Here is a 20,430-nt window from a genome sequence, read left to right as displayed (position 1 = left end):
GTTTAAATATAAATAAATTAAAAAATAAATCATTTCTGGTCTTTTTTTATTTAATCGTAATCATCGTAATTTTCAAGTAAAACAACGTGGAATTACAGGGGATCAAAGGAATGCAACAAATAAGAGACAAAAACCGAAAATAAGACCTTCTGCCAAAATTAAACCAACGATTTACAGCCGTCTGGAGCTGCAGCACTCGTTTTATTCACATATTTTATCCAAGCATTTTATTTCTTTACATGGTGACAAAACAGAAAAATAATTTGTTAGCACTGATGAATGGGAGGTTTTGTTTTTAATCCGCCCCTTTTCCTTCAGCATTAAACTGGAGAAGAGATTTAATGTTAGGTTCAATACTTATCTTTTTTTTGTTCCCCCAAACTGTAGAGATACACTGCAAGACACCAAGAACCAATTAATTGATGTACAAACGTATCACTACACCAAGATGTACTCAGAAAGCAAAAAGGGCCACTTCTTCTGTGCAAAATGAGAAATGCAAGGCTGGATTGTTTTTAATTAATCCAATAAACAGAAAGTGATGTGAGGAGGAAAAAAGGGGCTCCAGCACAAAGACAGACCTGTTCTCTTCCTAAAACCCTGGAAGAAATTAAAAAAGAAAAAAAAAAGATGTGCATAACTTATCGACTGACTACATGGAAACGATAATCTTTCTAAAACCTCCAGCTGAACGACACGACGCGTCCCGTCTGAGTTCCAGTCTTCGGAGTTACAGTACTTGATGAAGGTTCCTGGGAGGCGGCCTGGAGGCTCCGCCCAGCAGTGGCAGCTAGAGGAGACCAGCTCCGCCGTGGACCTCTGCAGCAGAGGACGTTCCATCGCGCTCTGCAACACCGCCGTGTCTTTTTGACTTTTTCTCTGGAAGGAATCTTTGGCACTCTGATCAGGTTTTGTTGCGTTGTTGGTTGGAGGAGCGCGTGCTCGCGGCGGGAGAGCGCGCCTGCACCGCCGCCAGTGCCGCCACGCTCCGCAGCACGCGGTCCGGTGTCCCCTCGGTTCCCGAGCTGCTGGTCACCACCTCCTGCGGGAGCTTCTGAGACCTCCTGCCGTCCTTTCGGTTCTGCTTCGCCCGCTCGGAGCTGCGGTCCCTGTCGCTGCCGGAGGAGGTGGCGCGGGAACCCCGGCGCTCCGTGTTTTGGGAGCTGATGCTGTGGGTTCGCTGGCTGCTGTTGCTGCTGCTGCGACTTCGGCTGCTGCGCCCGCCGCCGTCGCCCTCGCCGTCGCTGCTCATGCTGCTGCAGGCGCTGTGGCCCCGTGACAGAGACAGCGTCTCCGCCTCGCCCTCCTTTCCTCTCAGCGCCTTCTTGCCGCCGCCGTCCTTGTCCTCCAGCCTGGGCCTCCTGTACTCCACCTCCAGCGGAGGAACCAGGGCTCCGGGGCACTGCCGGGTGGAGCGAGGAGCCGAGCGGCCCGTCTGCTCCGGCGTCGACGGTTTGCTGCTCTTGTTTTTGTTATTTGGATTCACAGAGTTACTCTGAGGAGAGGCGGCGACACTTTTAGGTTTTTGGTTCTTATCCGAGGCGGACTTGGCTCCCGAGTCCTTCCGAGTCGTGTGTCCCGGCGTGTCCACCCTGCCTTTCATTGCCAGGAGCTTGGCTGCTGCGTTCAGAGCCGAGCAGCGTTTTCCCAGAACTTCAGGCTCAGGAGGCAAAGACGGAGCGCTGTTCGTCTGAGGCTTGGCGTCCTGCGAGGGCGGACACCCCGCAGACTTCCTCGTCACCCTCACGGAGGACGTGTCGCTGCCCGACTCGCCCCCGGTGGACGCGTTGGCGTTGTTCGAACCGTGAGCTGGTTTCTCTTCCTTCCTGTCCCTGTCGCCATGTTCCTTCTCCTGATCCTGCAGCCGGCGCTGCGCCGAGCGCGTTAGCCGCTTCCTGCTCTCGCTGCTGTCCGAGTCGGAGGAGGAAGAGGAGGACCTCGAATGCCTCCTGCGAGACGAAGCCGTGGCAGGCTCCTTCTCGACACCTTCCTCCTCCTCCTCCCCCTCTGTGACCTCTGTCCGCCTCCTCTTGGCAGGATGGCGGTTCTCGTAAGTCCTCTTATGGTGAGCGTGGCGTACGAGGTTTGACGAGGAGCTCCCGGATGAAGGCGAAGAGGAGCGCACCGACTCCTGACTGCTCTGCCGACTGAGGGACCTTTTCTGACTCTGAGGTTTCTGATCATCAGTGGCGTCCTCTTCCTGATGAGCGCTTTTTGTTTCTCTTCCCGACTCTTTAGTCTCAGAGGAGCTTTCCACTCGTCTTCTTTTATGCTGCGACTTGCCGACGTCCTGCTCCTCTTCCTCCTCGTTGGATTTTCCCACAGAATCTACCTCCATTGTGGCGGCCATTGGCGGAGCCGGTTCTGTCGTTTCTTCTGAGAGACCGGCGGGTGGCGAGTTCTGCTCCCGGGTGTCTGGAAGCGGGTTCTCTGGCGTTGATGAAGCTGTTAAAAGAGTTCCTGTGGAAGTTGTTCCTGGAGTTGGGGTTTCGACAGTCGTCTCTGCAGCTGCGGCGGGGGTAGAAGAACTGACGCCGACTTCCTGTACTGGGGGTGCAGCAGTGGCTGGACTGGGTGGAGCGGCAGATGTTTCAGGCTCTGATGCTACCTGAGCCTGAGGTGACGATGAGGCTGCAGTCAGAGTCTGAGCAGAGGGTGGAGCAGCAGAGGCTGGGTTGGAGCTCAGCGGACTCGGGCGGTCCTGGGAGGTTTGTTCTGGAGGCGGAGTCAGGTCTGTTGTGGCTGAATCCTCCTGGCCTGCAGGTGGAGTGGAGGTTACAGCTGGTGCAGCAGGAGCTTCTGACTCGTCTGTAGTGGTGACCCTTTCTGCTTGTAGCGCAGTTGTAGTGGCTGTTACGGTTGGCGCTGATGGGGTAAGTGCTTCCTCTGATTCGGCATCTGCCGGGGGTTTGTCAGAGTCCGGTTCTGTTGAGTTCACAGTTGCAGGAACAGAGTAGGAGTTCGGCTCTGCAGCAGCCTCAGAGGCTGATGAGATGGGTGGACCTGGATCTGGAGCAGGACTAACGTGGATGGATGCAGATGTAGAGACAGACACAGGAGGAGGTTCAGGTTCAGCTGATGTCCATGTCTGATCTGGGTTTGTTGCAGAGGCTTGAACCGGATCTGAAACTGGATCTGGAGCCGGTTCTCGAGCTGGAGCTGGAGCTGGATCTGGATCTGAAACTGGATCTGGAGCCGGTTCTGGAGATGGAGCTGCAGCTGGAGCTGGATCTGGATCTAGATCTGAAACTGGATCTGGAGCTGAAACTGGATCTGGAGCCGGTTCTGGAGCTGGAGCTGGATCTGGATCTAGATCTGAAACTGGATCTGGAGCTGAAACTGGATCTGGAGCCGGTTCTCGAGCTGGAGCTGGAGCTGGATCTGGATCTGAAACTGGATCTGGAGCCGGTTCTGGAGATGGAGCTGCAGCTGGAGCTGGATCTGGATCTAGATCTGAAACTGGATCTGGAGCTGAAACTGGATCTGGAGCCGGTTCTGGAGATGGAGCCGGATCTGGAGCTGGAGCTGGAGCTGGTGCTGCAGCCTTGGCTGGTGTCTCCTCAGCTCTGGGGGGCTGAGGGTCCTGACGGGTTGTTCCAGAACTCTGTGCTTCACTGACAACAGTAGAGTCCTTACGGGGACGCCCCCTCTTACGTTTTGGGGACTGAGGGAAGTGCCCGTCCTCACTCGGCGAGGTGGGCGGAGTCGCTCTGTTGTCAGGCTCAGTTAAAGCAGGAGCAATCTTAGGGGGCCGGCCCCTCTTTCTTTTTACAGGTGGTGCAGGAAGAGAGTTGGTGTTGGACTCTGTGGGCGCGGCGGTGGAGTCTTTGCCCGGCGTTGTGTCGGTTTTCTTCAGCTGGGTTGCTCCTCTTCCTCGACCCGGAAGCTGCTGCTGCTCTCCAAGCTGAGCGGCGAGACGAGATTCCGTTTCAAGCCTGCGCCGCACAGGAAGGTTCCTGAGGACGGGCATGTCAGGAGAAAGGTGTGGAGGGGAGTACGGAGGGTAGCCTCGGACCGGCTGGACCGAGGTGGAGTCCTGGTCCTGAGGAGTCACTTTTGTCTTCTCTTCGGGGCTTTGTGATGCGTTATCTTTGTTCGGTTCGTCTGCAGCCTCAGCAGCATTCTCCTCAGCTGGCGCCTCCTCGGAGGAACCTCCGGTTCCACTTCCTCTCCATCTCCTCTTCCGTGGCTCCTTCTCCTCCACCACGGTGACCAGCCTCCCTGGAAGCTTCCGCAGGACTTTGGCTGATGGGGAATCGTCCGTCAGGCCTCGAAGCACCTCGCCGTCGGCCGACTGGCGCTTCCGCGGCGACCGGGAGGTGGAGGGGGGGGACATGGGGCTGTGGTCTTTACTGTCGTCGTCTTTGTTCAGGTGGTCCGCTGCACAGCTCGAGTCTAATGAGGACTCGGACATCCTCCTCTCTTTCTCCTCCTCGGTCGGCTGTCTGCCTGCGGGGGGGCAGCTGGTAGGAGATGAAGGCACGGGGCCGGGATGGGAGCGGGTGGGTTGAGTCCTGGTTTTCGTGGTCTGGTCTCTGACCGGAGACAAAGCTTTTGAAGACCTGGAGGCATCCTGGACTCTGTTTGACGAGGAGGTTTTAGGATCTGTTCGGGACGAGGCGGGAGACGTGGCGGCAGCATCTTTGGCGGCTCCTCTTCCTCTCCGGAGTCTTTCAGGCACTTCTTTCGGCGTCGAAGGCTCAGGCTCGGGTTCAGGTGACGCTCCACGGAGCCGACCGCTGGTCCGCGTGGAGGTGAGCGTCTTGTCCTTGGGTTTGCGTCCACGTCGGGCAGGAGCTGGCTGAGCGGGCTCGGAGGAAGCTGGTGTCGACAGGAAGTCGTCGTCGTCTTCGTCGGTTGAATGGTGGAGCATGAGCCCCTCTTCTTTGGCCTGGTCCAGACCTTTCCTAGCAGCTTCCACCTGCTCCTGAAACACAGGAACACATTTTACATTAGATTAGAGCTCAAACACACGAGAAAATAGGCGTTTAGTATTTATAGTTCATATAATTCGAGCTGAGTAATTCAAAAATCTTGAGTTTCTTCAGACTTATTTTGTGGAATGGTTTATTGAAAATTAAAATATCTGAGCAAATAATAATACTTCATCTTTTGTATTGTGCCTCTTTATGGATCAAACATGAGCAAAGTGCACCTCGGAGCTCCTGAACAATCACCTGTTCTCAAATGAGTAATAAAAGTTTTATAAATGGATCAGTGATGCAGTTTTCATGGAGCATCTTTACTACAGGAAACTACGGTAGCTCTACTGGGACAAAGGGCAGCTCTGCGGACTCTGAATATTCTACGTCTACGATGATTTCACGTCCAGTGTTCAGTTCAACTCGTACCTCAGCCTGCTTCAGCTCCTCTTTGCAGACGTCTTCTAAAGAGGCTTCCAGGAAGTTCATGGCGTAACGTTCAATGGGCGTGAGCTGCAGATGAGCAGAGAAAAGATCGTTTACTTTCAGCAGACAGAACAGGATCCTCTTCGCCTTTTCTCGTCTCTCACCTGTTCCACCAGAGCAGCGATTTCCTGCTCGGCCTTGGAGAGCTCCTCCACCTCCTCCTGCTCCCCTCCGTCGTCCAGCGGGATGTTCTCGTTAAACTCCGCCAGCTCGGCCACCTGCTCCGCTTTGGCCTGAGAGGCTGCCACGATGTCCTCCTCGTCCTCGGCCCGACACAGCGCCTGAAACGTGTCGAAGACGGATTCAGCCCTTTGTTCGGGTTTGAAACGTCACACAATGAGCAGAACGTCCGTGTCTGACCTGCTCCAGAATGGTGGTGCTCTGCTTGTTGACACCTTCCTCGTCGTCGGCTTGGGGCACAGACAGCTCCACGGCCAGCTCCCTCTTCTCCCCGTCGTTCATGTCAAACAGCTCACGGATCGTTTGCTTCAAAACAACAAACTTATTTAGTGAGATGAACACGTCTTTTATCCACACAATATTTTCCTCACACTGATAAATAATTTGTCCTTAAATTTAAAGAAACTAAGCAACATTTGTGGACGGCTGCTAACTATTGTTTGTTTACCTCCTGAAAACAGAAATGATTCATGAAGAGCTGTTGGGAAAGGAGAAAACTGATGATTTTGATGTGTTGGTTTTGTTTTAACGCTCACATTTGTTGAGTAATATATAAATATAAATATATCTGTAAAACTACTGAAGTCATCCTGAACTATAAATGCTGCAGTGAAACATTTTTTATGATTTTTGAGTTTGCAGTGATTTAAAATAAAAGGTATTTATTACAGAGAACTATAAATATCAACACTAATTTACTGTAAAAGTTCTTTATTTTTAATTTCCAGAGACTTGGTAACCTCAGCAGTGGAAGGATATAAAAAAAGTCTTATGTATTTATGTAGCGATGACTCGTCTTTAATGGATCTAAAACACCTCAGGTTAAACAGGAAGTAGATAATAGACCTCAGGTTTAACAGGAAGTAGATAATAGACCTCAGGTTAAACAGGAAGTAGATAATAGACCTCAGGTTTAACAGGAAGTAGATAATAGACCTCAGGTTTAACAGGAAGTGGATAATAGACCTCAGGTTAAACAGGAAGTAGATAATAGACCTCAGGTTAAACAGGAAGTGGTTAATAGACCTCAGGTTAAACAGGAAGTAGTTAATAGACCTCAGGTTTAACAGGAAGTGGATAATAGACCTCAGGTTTAACAGGAAGTGGATAATAGACCTCAGGTTAAACAGGAAGTAGATAATAGACCTCAGGTTAAACAGGAAGTGGTTAATAGACCTCAGGTTAAACAGGAAGTAGTTAATAGACCTCAGGTTTAACAGGAAGTGGATAATAGACCTCAGGTTTAACAGGAAGTGGATAATAGACCTCAGGTTAAACAGGAAGTAGATAATAGACCTCAGGTTAAACAGGAAGTGGTTAATAGACCTCAGGTTAAACAGGAAGTAGTTAATAGACCTCAGGTTTAACAGGAAGTGGATAATAGACCTCAGGTTTAACAGGAAGTGGATAATAGACCTCAGGTTAAACAGGAAGTAGATAATAGACCTCAGGTTAAACAGGAAGTGGTTAATAGACCTCAGGTTAAACAGGAAGTAGTTAATAGACCTCAGGTTTAACAGGAAGTGGATAATAGACCTCAGGTTAAACAGGAAGTGGATAATAGACCTCAGGTTAAACAGGAAGTAGATAATAGACCTCAGGTTAAACAGGAAGTGGTTAATAGACCTCAGGTTTAACAGGAAGTGGATAATAGACCTCAGGTTTAACAGGAAGTAGATAATAGACCTCAGGTTAAACAGGAAGTAGATAATAGACCTCAGGTTAAACAGGAAGTGGTTAATAGACCTCAGGTTAAACAGGAAGTAGTTAATAGACCTCAGGTTTAACAGGAAGTAGATAATAGACCTCAGGTTTAACAGGAAGTGGATAATAGACCTCAGGTTTAACAGGAAGTGGATAATAGACCTCAGGTTAAACAGGAAGTGGATAATAGACCTCAGGTTTAACAGGAAGTGGATAATAGACCTCAGCCTCTCCACCTGGTTGTTTAGTTAAACTCAGTGATTCAGTTTTTCCTGAGGAAACTCGATACCTGCTTGAAGAAAGCTGTGGTGAAGTTTCCGCCTTCGATTGCCATATCTCCCAGCATCCTCTTCTGGTTGGCTTTCTTTAAAATGTTTTCCTCCACTGTGCGCTCACTGATTAACCTGAAAGTGGAAAAAAAAAACATTATTCAACCACTTCTTGACTCATAGTTTACAACCTATCTGCTGCTCGTCTGACCAGCAGTTTTTTAGTTTTTTGTTTCTGAGCGCGCCAGCTGCTGGCTGCTGCACATTTTCCAGACAGATCCCATCTTTCATCTTCAACACTTTTTCCGTGCAGAAAAACAAGACGAGAAGTTCAGTAAAAACGTGCAACAGCAGCCATAAATAAGACGATCAACAGATGGATGATCATATTCTTCTTTAATGAATAGTTTCTATAAACTTTCAATCACAAACTGTAACTTTTCTCTGACAGAAATCTGGTTTTAATTGGCTGATCCTCACAGGATTTCCCTTCTTGGAAGTGTTTTAGTTTCTGCACATTGTGGCTCAGCCGCTCTAATGGGCTGTAACTGGGTCAGCGTGATGATAAGATCGGTCACCTGTAGATGTGGACGTCTCGGGTCTGGCCGATGCGGTGGCAGCGGTCCTGCGCCTGAGCATCCATGGTGGGATTCCAGTCGCTGTCGTAGAAGACAACGGTGTCGGCCCCGGTCAGGTTCACCCCCACGCCGCCGCTGCGAGTCGACAGAATGAAGCAGAAGATGCGCCGGTCTGCATTGAAGCGCTCCATGAGGGCCTGTGGATGAAGGCGCACAATCAGCACCGGGGGCAGCAAATAGGGACAGAAATCTGTTTGTACAGGAAGCGTACGGACCTGGCGCTGCTCCACGCGGGTGCTGCCGTCCAGGCGCAGGTAGATGTGCCCGTGGTAGTTGAGGAACTGCTCCAGAACGTCCAGCATGCGCGTCATCTGGGTGAAGATCAGCACCCTGTGGCCTCCAGACTTCAGCTTCCGCAGCAACATGTGGAGAGTCTGAAGCTTACCTGCAACCAGTAGAGAAATGAGGCCAAACTGCAAACAAAACCTTCATTCATGCAAACAAACACATTCTTTGTTATCTTGACATAATGAGTAAATAAGAGGAATTTGCCGTTTTTCTGGTATCAGTCAAGTTAATCTGACGTCTTCTTAGAGGAATTTTAGACGGACGTCCTGAACCGTTGATGTGAAGCAGAAGTTTAACCTGCAGGACTAAAATTCATCGACTGATCTGCCTCTTTGGTAAAAACCTCTTCTCATTTTCACATCTCCAGACTTGTATGGACTGTTTGACTCCTGAACATTTATTAAATCGATCCACCTGCTTTTCCTTTTTCTTTGGTCTGTGGGAGAAAACCCATGCACGCATTAAGCCAGAAAAAGTGGATTTCTTTTTATTTTATGGTGTATATTTAGCTTTTTTAATTCACAACATCCATATAAAAACAACTTTAAAATCAGTCTCACTCTGATTCACCCTCTCTGTGACATCATGTGTTCATATTTTATGTACAATTAATGTGAAAAGAACAGAAACTGAACAAGAAGAACAGTCTGGAGGCATATTTTAGTTTCTGTTTTCCATAATTATCCTGACCTGGAAAATACTAAAAGCAAATTTCATTCTTTTCAAAAACTCACTACGATGTTAAAATTCCCCCCAAAAAATCCCAGATATGTTCGTTGAGTTTATCTGACCTGATAAAAGTTTACAGAAAACCCCGGGTGGGGAATTCTCTGTGTTATGGTCTGTTGGACAGAGAGCAGCTTGTTGAGGTCTGCTGTTTTCTTACAAACTGAAACTCAAGCCCGAGTCGTTTTTCCTAACCTCCTGATGCCATGACGTGTGTTTTTAAATCACGTTCTTCCTTTTCCCGCTCCTCTTGTTGAACATGCAGCAAGAACAACTCACCACAGTCGTACTGTATGAGCCTCAGGTCGGGGAACTGAGTCCTCATGTTGCACTGGATGTGGTGGAGGCTGCGAGTGAGCGGAGCCACCTGAGCCGACAGCATGGTGGAGAAGACGGCCTGCTTGTGGCTCAGAGATGGAGGAGGATGGCAGCAGTGCATGGAGATCTGAGGAGCCTCCACTGGAGGAATCGCAAACACAAACCTAAACAACAACAATTAGTCAGCTTACGAATTTTTATTCTCAGTTAGGATCCGGTTTGTTGGTAAGGAGATTATTTATTTACCGCTCTGTTATGTCACCGAGGAGCTCCAGCCGTTCCTCGATGCTGTTCATGGCCTCTCCTAAAGTAGGACTCCGAAGCCAGAAGTCGTCCTTGTTTTGCCGCTGAGCGAACAGACAGCTGCTGTGGCCGGAACGACCCCACTCCCCCTCAGCCTTCAGAGCTGCTGGAGACGGACGAGGACCGGGCAGAAAAGTCAGGAAGTCCAAAACCTCCCGGCCGTACATGGGCTTCGCCCCGCAGCGGCGCTTGTTGACCCCGAAGATGAAGTCGAGCCGGCTGTCGCGCTGCTGTTTGAGGCTGTCAGCCAGCCATGACTGTTAATGCAGAGAAATGAGAGAGAAGCAGGAGAAACAGCAGAGATCGTGTCTTTTTAGATCATATTTCTGTTCTTCTTACAAGGCGTCCCGGTATATTTATATTTAAAGGTTGGAGGATATGGACAGGCTTACCATGTGGAAAGGAGAGCGTGGAGGTGGACGAGGGAGCCTCCTGGGTGGAGGGTTGGGTTTTGGACGCACACCGGGCTTTGACTTTGAGGAAACTGGTGTTTGAGTGCCGCCGCCGTCCCGTGGTGCCGCGGAGGATTTGGACACAGATGGAGAGGGAGCTGCCTGAGCTGGAAATGAGAAGCAAGAAGCCTGGATTATAAAAGACAGCTTTGCTTTTTACTGCCTTAGTCAGGTGGTTTAAAGGTTCTGTTTAAAAACAAAATAAAACCTAAAGAGAAGAAGCTTTGCATAAAACCCAACAATCCTTTTTAAATGTTAAAAAGTTGGCTCGGTTTCTTCCAGCCTCAGAAAGCGTGCGCGCTCACCTGGCTGCTCGGTGCTGGGCGGAGGCGGCTGCACTACTTTGAGGACAGGACGCGGCAGCTGGGGCTGGTTAGGGGCGGAGCTCGGGTGTCTGGGAGGAGCTATGGTGTAGTGGGCAGTAGCAGGACCAGGGGTGCGAGGGGCGATCTGCAGCGGAGCTGTGCTCCTCACAGGTGTAGTGTTGGTGTGGGGGTGCAGGGAGGGGGGTGGCGCCTGAGCGACACGCGGGGAAGGGGCCACTGCCAGCGTGGGCACGGGCCCGCCCTCCTTGCCTGTTGACTGACGCACGACGATCTTCACCACGCCGGGGCTGCTCACCATGGGCGAGGGGACTGAAATCACACAGAACAACCCGTCAGAAATGAGTCCGATTCCGACACCGAGCTCAGCTTCCTGTGTCGTGATCTGTAGATACCTTGAGGTGAGGCGTTGTGCGGCAGCTTGTTCACACAGGGAGCCGCGGGTGTGTTGGTTGTCTGAACACTCAGCTGAGCCGGCTGGCTGATGAGGTGATGCTGGACGCCGCTGGACACCAGGTGCATCACATTACCTGCAGAGAAACAGACTCTGATCAAACTCTTTGTGTTTAGGAGGGTTCATAACGGAGTGAAATGAGCAGGAGGTAGATGGTCAAATTCTCTGAATGTCAAACTGTCAACGTTTCTTTTATCATCTCCTTAAGCAGAGTAAAAACACATCCTTTATATTAAAAAAAGGATATGTTTCCCAGTTTTTTGCAGCCGTATTTAATAATCACCAAGTAATTATTCAGTTAATTTTAGTACATATGTCAATTTTTGTTGAAGATGAAACATATTCTGGTTACATTAACCGGTGTTGGACTTTTATTTCTGTAGTAGAAACATCTTATTTTGTTAAATGTATCTATAAGCATAAAGCATACACAGAGATAATGACAACACAGACTTACCAAAAAACAATAATATCATTTTTATTTGATTGTTTTGAATCTTTGTTTGACCCATATCGGGGTCCAAACACCAACCTTGAACTGGGCGTGGCGTCGCTGCTGGGATCTGGTGGATCTGAGCTCCGGACAGAGTCAGTTTGTTCCCTTGGAGCTGGAAGGTGACGGGTTTGCTGCCCTGACACGACGACACGGGCCGACCTGCTAAAGAGGCCAGCTGGGCGATGCTCACCACCTCACCGGCTGAGGGAGGAAGAGACGATGGTTAGAAAACTTCATCAGGGGTGGTCTTCATCAAACAGCTTTCTGAAATTAATCCACTCACAGGGCAGCCTTGCTTGCATGTCTGGACTCAGTAAAACCCTCTGGGGCATGATGCTGCCGGGGTTCGGGCTCTGATGAGTCGGAACGTTTGCTGCACTCGGAGCGACGGGGGGCCGGATGGTCAGCATCGGTTTCGGAGCGCTGGATCTCACGGCAGTCTGAGGAGCGGGATTCATCGGGGGGCGAGGCGGAGGCGTGGGTGCCACCGAACATACCACTAAAAACGAAACGAAGCGTCAAAAAATATGTAGAGAAAAGGTTTGGTTTCATCTTCAAGTCCTTTCCTTCCTGAAGTCTTCTCAGTGCTTTTATTATTATTTTTTCCACTTGCCTTGCTGAACTGCAGGAGCAGGAGGAGGTGCAGGAGCTGAGCTGACCTCAGACACTGGAGGAGGTTTGGGCGTCTGAGCTGCAGGAGGAACTGAGCAGGTGGGTTTGTTCATCAACAGAACGGACCGATTGTCTCCTTTGGGAGGCGGCTGGAACATCCTAAAGGGAAAACATGTAAAACACTGAATATGTGCTCAAGGTTCGAGTTTCAAAGAAGTTTTTCCATCCGGTCTTAACCTTAATTACCAAAAATATTTACCAAACTAATAAAATTCACAAAGTTCCAACATTTAAAATACTGAGTTTAAGTTAAAGACTGACCCGATAGTCAGTCTAATCTGACAGTTTTTTAGTCGGTGCAGCTCGTACCTGTTGACCTTCATGCGGACCGGTTTGGGTCTCGGAGGGGGTTCTGGGGACTCCACGATCTCCTGGATCAGCTGGCGGCTGACCTCGTGACGCGGCAGGAACACATCCGCCTGGTACCGAGACACGCGGCTCTCCAAACCAACGAGATCAAACATGGACAGGTCGCAGCACTGACAGGAGAAAGGAGGGGGGGAGGGGGTTAGGTTAATGATTTAACGCTCAAACCGAAGCTCCAGTTTTCTTTCTGCCAACCTTCAGAGGAGGAACCTCCAGTGCATCCTGCGCCAGCGAGGCCGTATGGAAGACGATGGGCTGCGTGATGAAGGGAGACTGGATGGGTCGGGGGTCAAACAGGTTGGGGTGGTTGCACACTTTACGCAGCTGCATGAGGATGTTAATCACAGACATGAAGTGACCGCTGGCCAGCGTTTCCCGGGTTCTGGGAACCAGACAGAAAACAAGACGTCAGAGTGAATGAACATTAATGCTTAAATATTCACCTGTTCTGACTCACGCCGTTGTTTGCTGGTTTATAGTTTATGAGGTCAAACTACCTTCTGCTATTTTACATGAAAACATTCTGCTCGTTCGAGAATAGTGTGCTCCGACTTTTAATTTTTCCATAGAAATACAGAAAGTCCTCTTCAGTTCCTTCAAATACATTGTTTCTGAAATCTATTAAACAATATTTCATCCATTTTTGTCTTCCTGTGCTACTTTCAGATTTTGCTAATTAAAGCTTTTAGCTGCAATTTTCCTAACTGTACGTTTTAGTTCAGCTTTTAGGATTTTCTTCTAGCAATCATTTTACTGTTCTTAGCTTCTGATCTCGTTTTAACTTTAACGATTCAGTCGTTCAGCATTCGATCTGCGGTTTTTCAGAAAATGTAATTTCTCGCAGTTATCCGTTAAAAATCAACATTCTTCTTTCGAACCCAGCGGTTCAGGGAACTCACGAGGCTTGTGCCATGAAGTCGTCGTAGAGGAACCTCTGCCTCTTGGAGAGGCGGCAGCGCACTACGTGCTCGTACTTCTTGGGCATCTGCTTCTCAACGTCGGCCTTGATCCTCCTGAGCAGGAACGGCCTCAGCACCTTGTGGAGCCTCTTCACCAGGCCCTCGTTGTACTCCTGACTGCCCTCGATCATCCCCGTGAGCGGGTTGGAGAACCACTCCTTGAACTCGCGGTGGGACTGGAAGACGTGGGGCATGAGGAAGTGCATGAGGGACCAGAGCTCCATCAGGCTGTTCTGCAGGGGGGTTCCTGTCAGCAGCAGGCGCCGGTGGCTGTGAGGGGCAGATGGTAGAAACGTATCACGAGGATTTCCTTTCTTTGAGTAAGATTTCAGTGTTTAAAAACCGCTGCTGAAGGCCACGTATCAGATACTTTTTGATTGTAACAATATGCTAATTTAGCATTTACATAAATACAAACACACTGGAGACATTTCCTTCCAAGTCACATTTTAAATTAGAGCTAAAAGGCTCATTCTTTAACACAGCCCTAATCACTTCAAGACTGGATCGTTGCAGCTTTTATGATTTCAGCGTTGTCTCGTCTGCAGATGGTCCAGATTTCTGCAGCCAGACTCTGAACTGGCACCAGAAGGAGAGACATCATCACCTCGGAGTATAAATCTGAGAAGATCTGCCCTCGTTCCAGCTCCAGATCTCCTGGTTCCTCTAAATGACGGCTTTTAGCTGTTAGTTCCTGCCTGCTGCCACGGTACTCTTTGTCTGACTGTTAGCAAAATATCTCACAAACCACAGGGTGGATTTTAATTAAACTCTCAGAAAGTAATCACTGGATGGATATCTATAACCTAACTTAACTAGAGTCAACTTGATTCAAGATGGCTGCCACAGATAAACCATTTTAGCAAACAAAAAAGGCTCCAACTCAGTCCGTTGTACTAATATTAGGTGTGGTAGTAGCTGAGAGTCATCCCCAACAAATCACATAAGATCCTTTGGCTGCAAGGCGGCGGGCGATATGCAAATTAGATAAAGAGCTGCAGACTTCCACTCACTTTGTTTTCCTCTTTGATACCTTTAAAACACAACTCAGATTTTTATTCTCGCTTAATCTCAACGTAATTAATACATTTATGCTTTAATATATTTCTGCTTTATTTCTTTGCACTCTTTAATTGTGCTTTATAAATTCATAAACTTTACTAAAGCTACAAAATTCAGCCAAACTGATGGTAAATATGAACATACAGTGGATTTAATTTGTTTTTTATCAAAAGTAATCCTGATTAGAAAGTTTATGGTAGCATCTCTCAAACAGAATCAAATAAATGTATTTCTTGCAGGATTTTCCTCTGCAGAGTTAGTTTCTTATCCTCCACGACCCAATAAACCACAGGTGTGCACTTTTATTCTCCATCTGCTTCCTGTAGACCTTCAGAGAAGGAACGACTGTACATGATAAAACTGAGAGCACCTCCTGCTGCGCTCGGAGCCCCGTCTGAGTGAGAAATTACCACCAGCTGGAGCAAAACCTCCAGCCAAATGACGGCAAGTCCGCTTCGTTACAGAACAAACAGTTTCAGCTGTGAAGATTCAGCTGAGAAAAGCTCCACTTTCAGACAAAACTACAGTCTGTGGAGAAACTGTTCAAAGTTAGAGGATTTTTCCAAGTGAAAAACTACAAAAAGCTGAATCTGCACTTTCTTTGTAGTGACATCCTGATACGTATTTAAATATTTGTTTTTTGATACTTTTTGTCCTCTCAGACATCAGGTTACGTCGTCAGACAGAGAGCGAGACTTTTCTGCGCTTTAGGGTAAAGATGATTAGATTAAAACGACATGTAAATGATCCAACTCTACGTGTTGCAGCTTTTTGTTTAAATAAAGTAAACTTTGTAAACATCTGTCAGCTCCTTCAAGCCACCGGAGAGCAGCAATGATCTGGTTTCTCATCCCGAATAAAACCTCAAATGAATGAATAATAATTGGCCAGGTATAAGAGCTTGATCTCGTTCAATAAATCTTCACATGCTTGTACGTCATAATTAATAAATATGCAGTGGTGAAATACTTTGGACTGAAAAAAAACAATCATAGCACTAAAACAAAGAAGGAAAAGAAGATTTTTAAACATCAGAACATCAGAATTTCTCTTTCTGTGAATTAGAACAACTACAGAGAGAAACAGAAGGTCTCTCTACTGAAAACAAATCAACGGCTTTAAGACAAAATGATCAAGATAATCACTCGCATCCGGTTGAAATCACAGATCAGGCTGTAAATCTCCAGCATTCAGTGCTAAAACAGCTGAAATATAGGCTCTGATCCTTTATTTGGAGTCTGCTGAGGCTCTACAGACCTGTTGAAGTTCAGCAGGCTCTGCCAGCGCTGGGACTTGAAGTTCTTGATGTTCTGAGCCTCGTCGAGGATCAGATAACGCCACGACTTTCGCCTGAAGGCCTGGTGATCCTGCAGAACCAGCTTGTACGAAGTGATGCACACGTGGAAAGCATTAGGTTTCGTCCAACCCTGAGAAAAGAAACGGGAGAAAAGATTTCGCTGGTTTTCAATTTTCAGCACATTTGTTCAGAGTGGACCAAGGCGCTCAGAAATCCTGAAGCAGCGCTCAATTATAGCAGAATTATCTGCTTTTCCATCAAGATTTCAGCTCCCATCAAAAGGCAGGTATGTATTACCTGTCTCTTCAGCTTTCTCTCCTTCTGACTGCCGAAGTAGGTGAGGATTTTAAACCCTGGACACCAGCGCTTCAGCTCCATCTCCCAGTTTAGCATCACACTGGTGGGAACAATGATGAGGTGAGGACCCCAGTTCCCTAAAAAACACACCAGAATCTTAACAGGAATCTTAGAGCCGTGTGTGCAGAAATCCCTGAAAGCTTAAAGGCCGTTACCTTTTTCACAGGCGAGGTGAGCCAACAGAGCGATCGTCTGGATGGTTTTACCCAGACCCATCTCATCGGCCAGGATCCCGTTCAGCTTCTTCTCGTACATGGTGACCAGCCAGTCCAGCCCAATGTGCTGGTACTCCCGCAGCGTGCCGTGAAGCAGGAACGGGATGGGGGTCTTTACCTTTTGTCGGGAAACAGAAGAGAAATTTACAGCCCAGAACTGGAAGAAGAAACTAATATGAGAAGATTTAAAACCATTTAAACCCGACCTTCGTCGTAGCCAGAGTGTAGCCTTTCGGCTGCAGACTCTCTGCTGTCGCAGCAATATGGCTGATCTCCTTCGGCCGTGAGCTGGAGGAAGGAGGGCTGTGGTCTCCCTCCTTCAGCAAAAGCTCCATCCCTTCATCGCCGCACTCGTCATCCTCTTCATCAATCTCCTCCTCATCATTCTCAGTCTCATCTCCCTCTGCACTGTCTCCGGGGGAATCTGAAGAAACATGTCGGAACAAGTGACCCCAAAGTTCCCACATCTTTGTCTTTAAGGAAAACAGATAAACTCAAGCGAGATGAGTTTGATTTTCGGAGCGCCTGAGTACCCGAGGAGGAAGAGTTGCTTTCCACGTCGCTCTCATCTTCTTCGTTCTCCACCTCCTCATCCCCAGACACCTCCGAATCAGAGCTTCCTTTAGAGCCAGAAGCAGAAGGAGCCTCGAAGTCTGACGCATACGCCCCTTTGTACTTCTCCAGCAGCTCTTCGAGACTCATATCGCCTGAAAGATGAGCAGGAAAGAGTCAGGGTCGGGTTACTTCTTCTGTTTTTAAATAAAGAGAGAAGCAGCCAGACTGTTGTGACCAGAAGATGATTTTATTTTAATAAATCATCTGTAATAAAGTAAGTTTTACAGCTATGCTATGTAAGAGGGAGAGAATAAAAACATTTGAGGAACATCAAAAAAGTTTTTTTTTTAATAATAAATGAATAAAAATGTGAGAAAAGATTCACCCTCTTTGGCCAAGTCATCGAGTTCCTCAGCATGATTGACGTTTCCTTCAACTTTCTCCTGAGCTGCTATGGTGTCCTCCTCATCCTCAGCTGGACACAGGAAGTTCAATCAAATAAATAAAAAATAAGAGCGGGAAACTGGTTGATTTCAGCGTATTCAAAGAAAATGAGACTATAATAATTAATCTTAATTTCTGAGTGTAAAACTAGAAAATTTACCAAAGATTCAAGGCTTTTTCAGCATGAATTATTCTTACCGTCCTCCTCGTTGGCTGTGAATTCTCTATCTTCCTCCCCTCCCTCCTCCGATGAAGACGATTCATTTGAGCATTCTTCCTCTGAGCCCGAGTCCTACATTTAAAACATTGATTATCCTCAGATGCATCCAACGTTTGCATCTATTCAAGCGTAATAATCATGTATTCTAAAGATGAGCTGTCAAAACAAGTTTAACGGGATCAGAATGAAACTAGTTTAGCAAGATTTTCAGGGGTTAAAAAGACAAAGACAGGTGCACAAGAAATCCAACAAAAGCAGAAATTCAGTCAAACTTTGTCCCATTTATTCACCAATAAATAAATAAAGTTGGTGGTCTGTGATTTGGGAATAAATGTTACAATAAATACATCTGACAGCACTGATAGTTGACAAAATACTAAAGTTTAAATAATAATATAAGCAATATGAGGCTTTATAATCAGATTTTCCAGCTTGCAGAATCAGAAGTTTATGGATCCGGCCAAAGAAGAGAAAGTTGAAGATGACGACATTATTCAACTCCTCAGCACTTTTCACGGACATCATGTGTTCATATCCAGACAGATATTGTAATAAATACAAACAGAAGTGTATTTCTGGACTGTCAAATAACTTCTCATATTGTGATTCCCACTCTTAATGGTAATATTGTTTTGTTTCCACTTTCCAAGTCCAAGAATTTTTTTTTTAGGTTTTTGTTAAAACTTTTTACACAAATCTGCTGCTTTGATATGATGACCGGCCCACCATCCTGCATGTTTTACTTGTTCCTCTGCTCCAACACACCTGATCTGAATCAATGGGTGATTAACAGGCTTCTGCAGAACATGAAGAGGTGATTTAACCTCTGAATCAGGTGTGTTGGAGCAGAGGAACAAGGAAAACCTGCAGGATGGTGGCCCTGAGGATCAGAGTTACCGACCTCTGATCTGATGGAGGCTAAAGAGAGAGAATCTCACCGGACTTCTTTAAATAATTGTCTGAATATACGCAGATACAACCCAAACTAGATCTGCTAAAAACAGATTTTAATGCACATTAAACCATCTGAAGCTAACAGCTGTCAGCAGACGTGGACATGTTGTGTCTGCTGGTTAAATGCTGGATATTTAAAATGAGCCTTATTTCTTTAAACAGATGCATTCATGTGTCTGTATTTCTGAGTAATTCAAGGCTGCTGTCGGATCGAGTGCAGTTTGTGGCGGTACCTCTGGAGGAGGCAGTTTGAGCGTGCTGAGCAGCTGGTCCAGAGGCAGCATGCCCTCTTCCTTCAGCAGTTCAATCTCCCTCTGATGGCTCTCTGCATCATTGCCCTCCTGCTGCTCCTCCACCTCTATGGTCTCTTCATCGTCCTCCTCCTCACAAGGAGGCTCAAAGTCTCTGTCTGCATGAAGACAAGAAGTTAAATAAGACGACTCGTTTCTCTGCCGCAGCTGAAGACCTCCTCTCAGCTCGCTGTCTGTCTAACAGCAGGAACATTTTAAACTGTCTGGTCTCAGCTGCACGTCTTAAAGACAAAAAAATGATTTCAGGAAGCTTTCGTTATAGTGAAAATGTAGTTTTTTTTTGTTTTTAACAGTAAGAGATTGTGGTTGTTCGCTGCTCGCCTCCACACGTTTCAAATCAAATGTCACTGATAACACGTGCAGCAGACTCGTCTCACAGGTTTGACGACTCCCGAGCCTGATGGGTGCCACGCAGCGTTAGGCTCTCTGGATGAATTCGTTTTTTTTCCTGCTCTGAAATTCTTGGAATCGTCTTAAATGAAGAAGCTGCGCTCGGGTGTTTCACAGAACTTTGAGAGCATGATTCCAAGTAGCAGCGACCTTGACAGGGACGAACAGCCTTTTGTTTCTATGAAGCATTTTACCTCTGCGTACGCTTAAGGACATTCAGTCATCGGTGGGTTGCTATGACAACGTTTCTGTCTGATTCATTGAATCAGGCCTGAAAGCGCTCTTTAACAGGTTGACAGAAAGGACTATTTGGAGGAGATGCGTTCAGGAAGAAACTTTTACCGTCTTCGTCCACGGGAGGGGGCGGAGCTTTCTGGGGAGACGCGGCGGTCTCGAGAGGCCTGGCGGGTGCGAGCGACTTGCTGAGGAGGTCCGAGTACTTCTCGGTTTGTCCGACGATGAAGTCGAGCTGAAGGTCCAGAGCCTTCTTCCGTTTCTCCTCCAGCCTGGACTGCTGCTTGAACTGCACCACCTTCACACACGAGAAACAGGACATCAGATTAAATAAAGACGTAAATAAATACATTTAAAACCAGAAAGGATTAAATATCCCCCGGCACCTTGCATGTTTAAGGTTTTAACAAAATCTCAAATGATCTGTTTGAGCTCAGAGAACGCTTTTGGGATGACTCTCAGCTACGACACCATATTTTAGCCTTTTATCTGTAAGTTACAGACATTTAATATTACAATATTATCGCAACAGCATGTTCTCCTGATGCAAATGAGACAATAGGTTACTGTGAATTAGTGCTGGGAGATATAATGATACATATTGTGGAGACGATAGAAAAGTGTCTATCGTGATATATTTTCTTCTATCATAATTGTATCAATGATTCATGTAAATATTTTATAACGTAGGCTACGACAAATGTATTAGTGTTGTCACTTTGCATACATTCAGTTTATATAAGTGATAAATAAGAAGAACCTCCGTTTTGCGACATGACGCTGCTTTACGTGTGGGTTTGCGACATGACGCTGCTTTACGGCAGCGGCTTTCTGT

The 20,430-nt window shown here is 47.3% G+C and overlaps 1 protein-coding gene across 2 annotated transcripts in view; it reads right to left on the bottom strand.

Moving 5' to 3' along the window:
- Window positions 1-29: 29 nt before the first annotated feature.
- The window catches only part of LOC108248047 (Snf2-related CREBBP activator protein), a 30,182-nt gene continuing 9,781 nt past the window's right edge, over window positions 30-20,430 (bottom strand). For both annotated transcript variants that reach the window (XM_017436513.3, XM_017436514.3), the window contains 27 exons: window positions 19,704-19,893; window positions 18,894-19,069; window positions 17,685-17,778; window positions 17,428-17,517; window positions 17,021-17,194; window positions 16,694-16,911; window positions 16,428-16,605; window positions 16,213-16,349; window positions 15,876-16,045; window positions 13,497-13,826; window positions 12,793-12,979; window positions 12,541-12,710; window positions 12,173-12,330; window positions 11,843-12,058; window positions 11,596-11,760; window positions 11,005-11,139; window positions 10,592-10,921; window positions 10,227-10,393; window positions 9,778-10,091; window positions 9,493-9,695; window positions 8,415-8,584; window positions 8,140-8,336; window positions 7,582-7,696; window positions 5,769-5,894; window positions 5,513-5,689; window positions 5,352-5,435; window positions 30-4,927 (listed from right to left, as the gene is read on the bottom strand). In XM_017436513.3, coding sequence (XP_017292002.1) covers window positions 905-4,927; window positions 5,352-5,435; window positions 5,513-5,689; window positions 5,769-5,894; window positions 7,582-7,696; window positions 8,140-8,336; window positions 8,415-8,584; window positions 9,493-9,695; window positions 9,778-10,091; window positions 10,227-10,393; window positions 10,592-10,921; window positions 11,005-11,139; window positions 11,596-11,760; window positions 11,843-12,058; window positions 12,173-12,330; window positions 12,541-12,710; window positions 12,793-12,979; window positions 13,497-13,826; window positions 15,876-16,045; window positions 16,213-16,349; window positions 16,428-16,605; window positions 16,694-16,911; window positions 17,021-17,194; window positions 17,428-17,517; window positions 17,685-17,778; window positions 18,894-19,069; window positions 19,704-19,893 — 8,694 coding nt within the window. In that variant the 3' untranslated portion in view covers window positions 30-904. The remainder of the gene's footprint in view (window positions 4,928-5,351; window positions 5,436-5,512; window positions 5,690-5,768; window positions 5,895-7,581; window positions 7,697-8,139; window positions 8,337-8,414; window positions 8,585-9,492; window positions 9,696-9,777; window positions 10,092-10,226; window positions 10,394-10,591; window positions 10,922-11,004; window positions 11,140-11,595; window positions 11,761-11,842; window positions 12,059-12,172; window positions 12,331-12,540; window positions 12,711-12,792; window positions 12,980-13,496; window positions 13,827-15,875; window positions 16,046-16,212; window positions 16,350-16,427; window positions 16,606-16,693; window positions 16,912-17,020; window positions 17,195-17,427; window positions 17,518-17,684; window positions 17,779-18,893; window positions 19,070-19,703; window positions 19,894-20,430) is intronic.

Source organism: Kryptolebias marmoratus, linkage group LG17, assembly GCF_001649575.2.
Source record: "Kryptolebias marmoratus isolate JLee-2015 linkage group LG17, ASM164957v2, whole genome shotgun sequence".
NCBI lineage: Eukaryota > Metazoa > Chordata > Actinopteri > Cyprinodontiformes > Rivulidae > Kryptolebias > Kryptolebias marmoratus.
The sequence above is the reverse complement of the archived record's forward strand: the minus strand, read 5'-3'. Positions and strand labels throughout refer to the sequence as shown.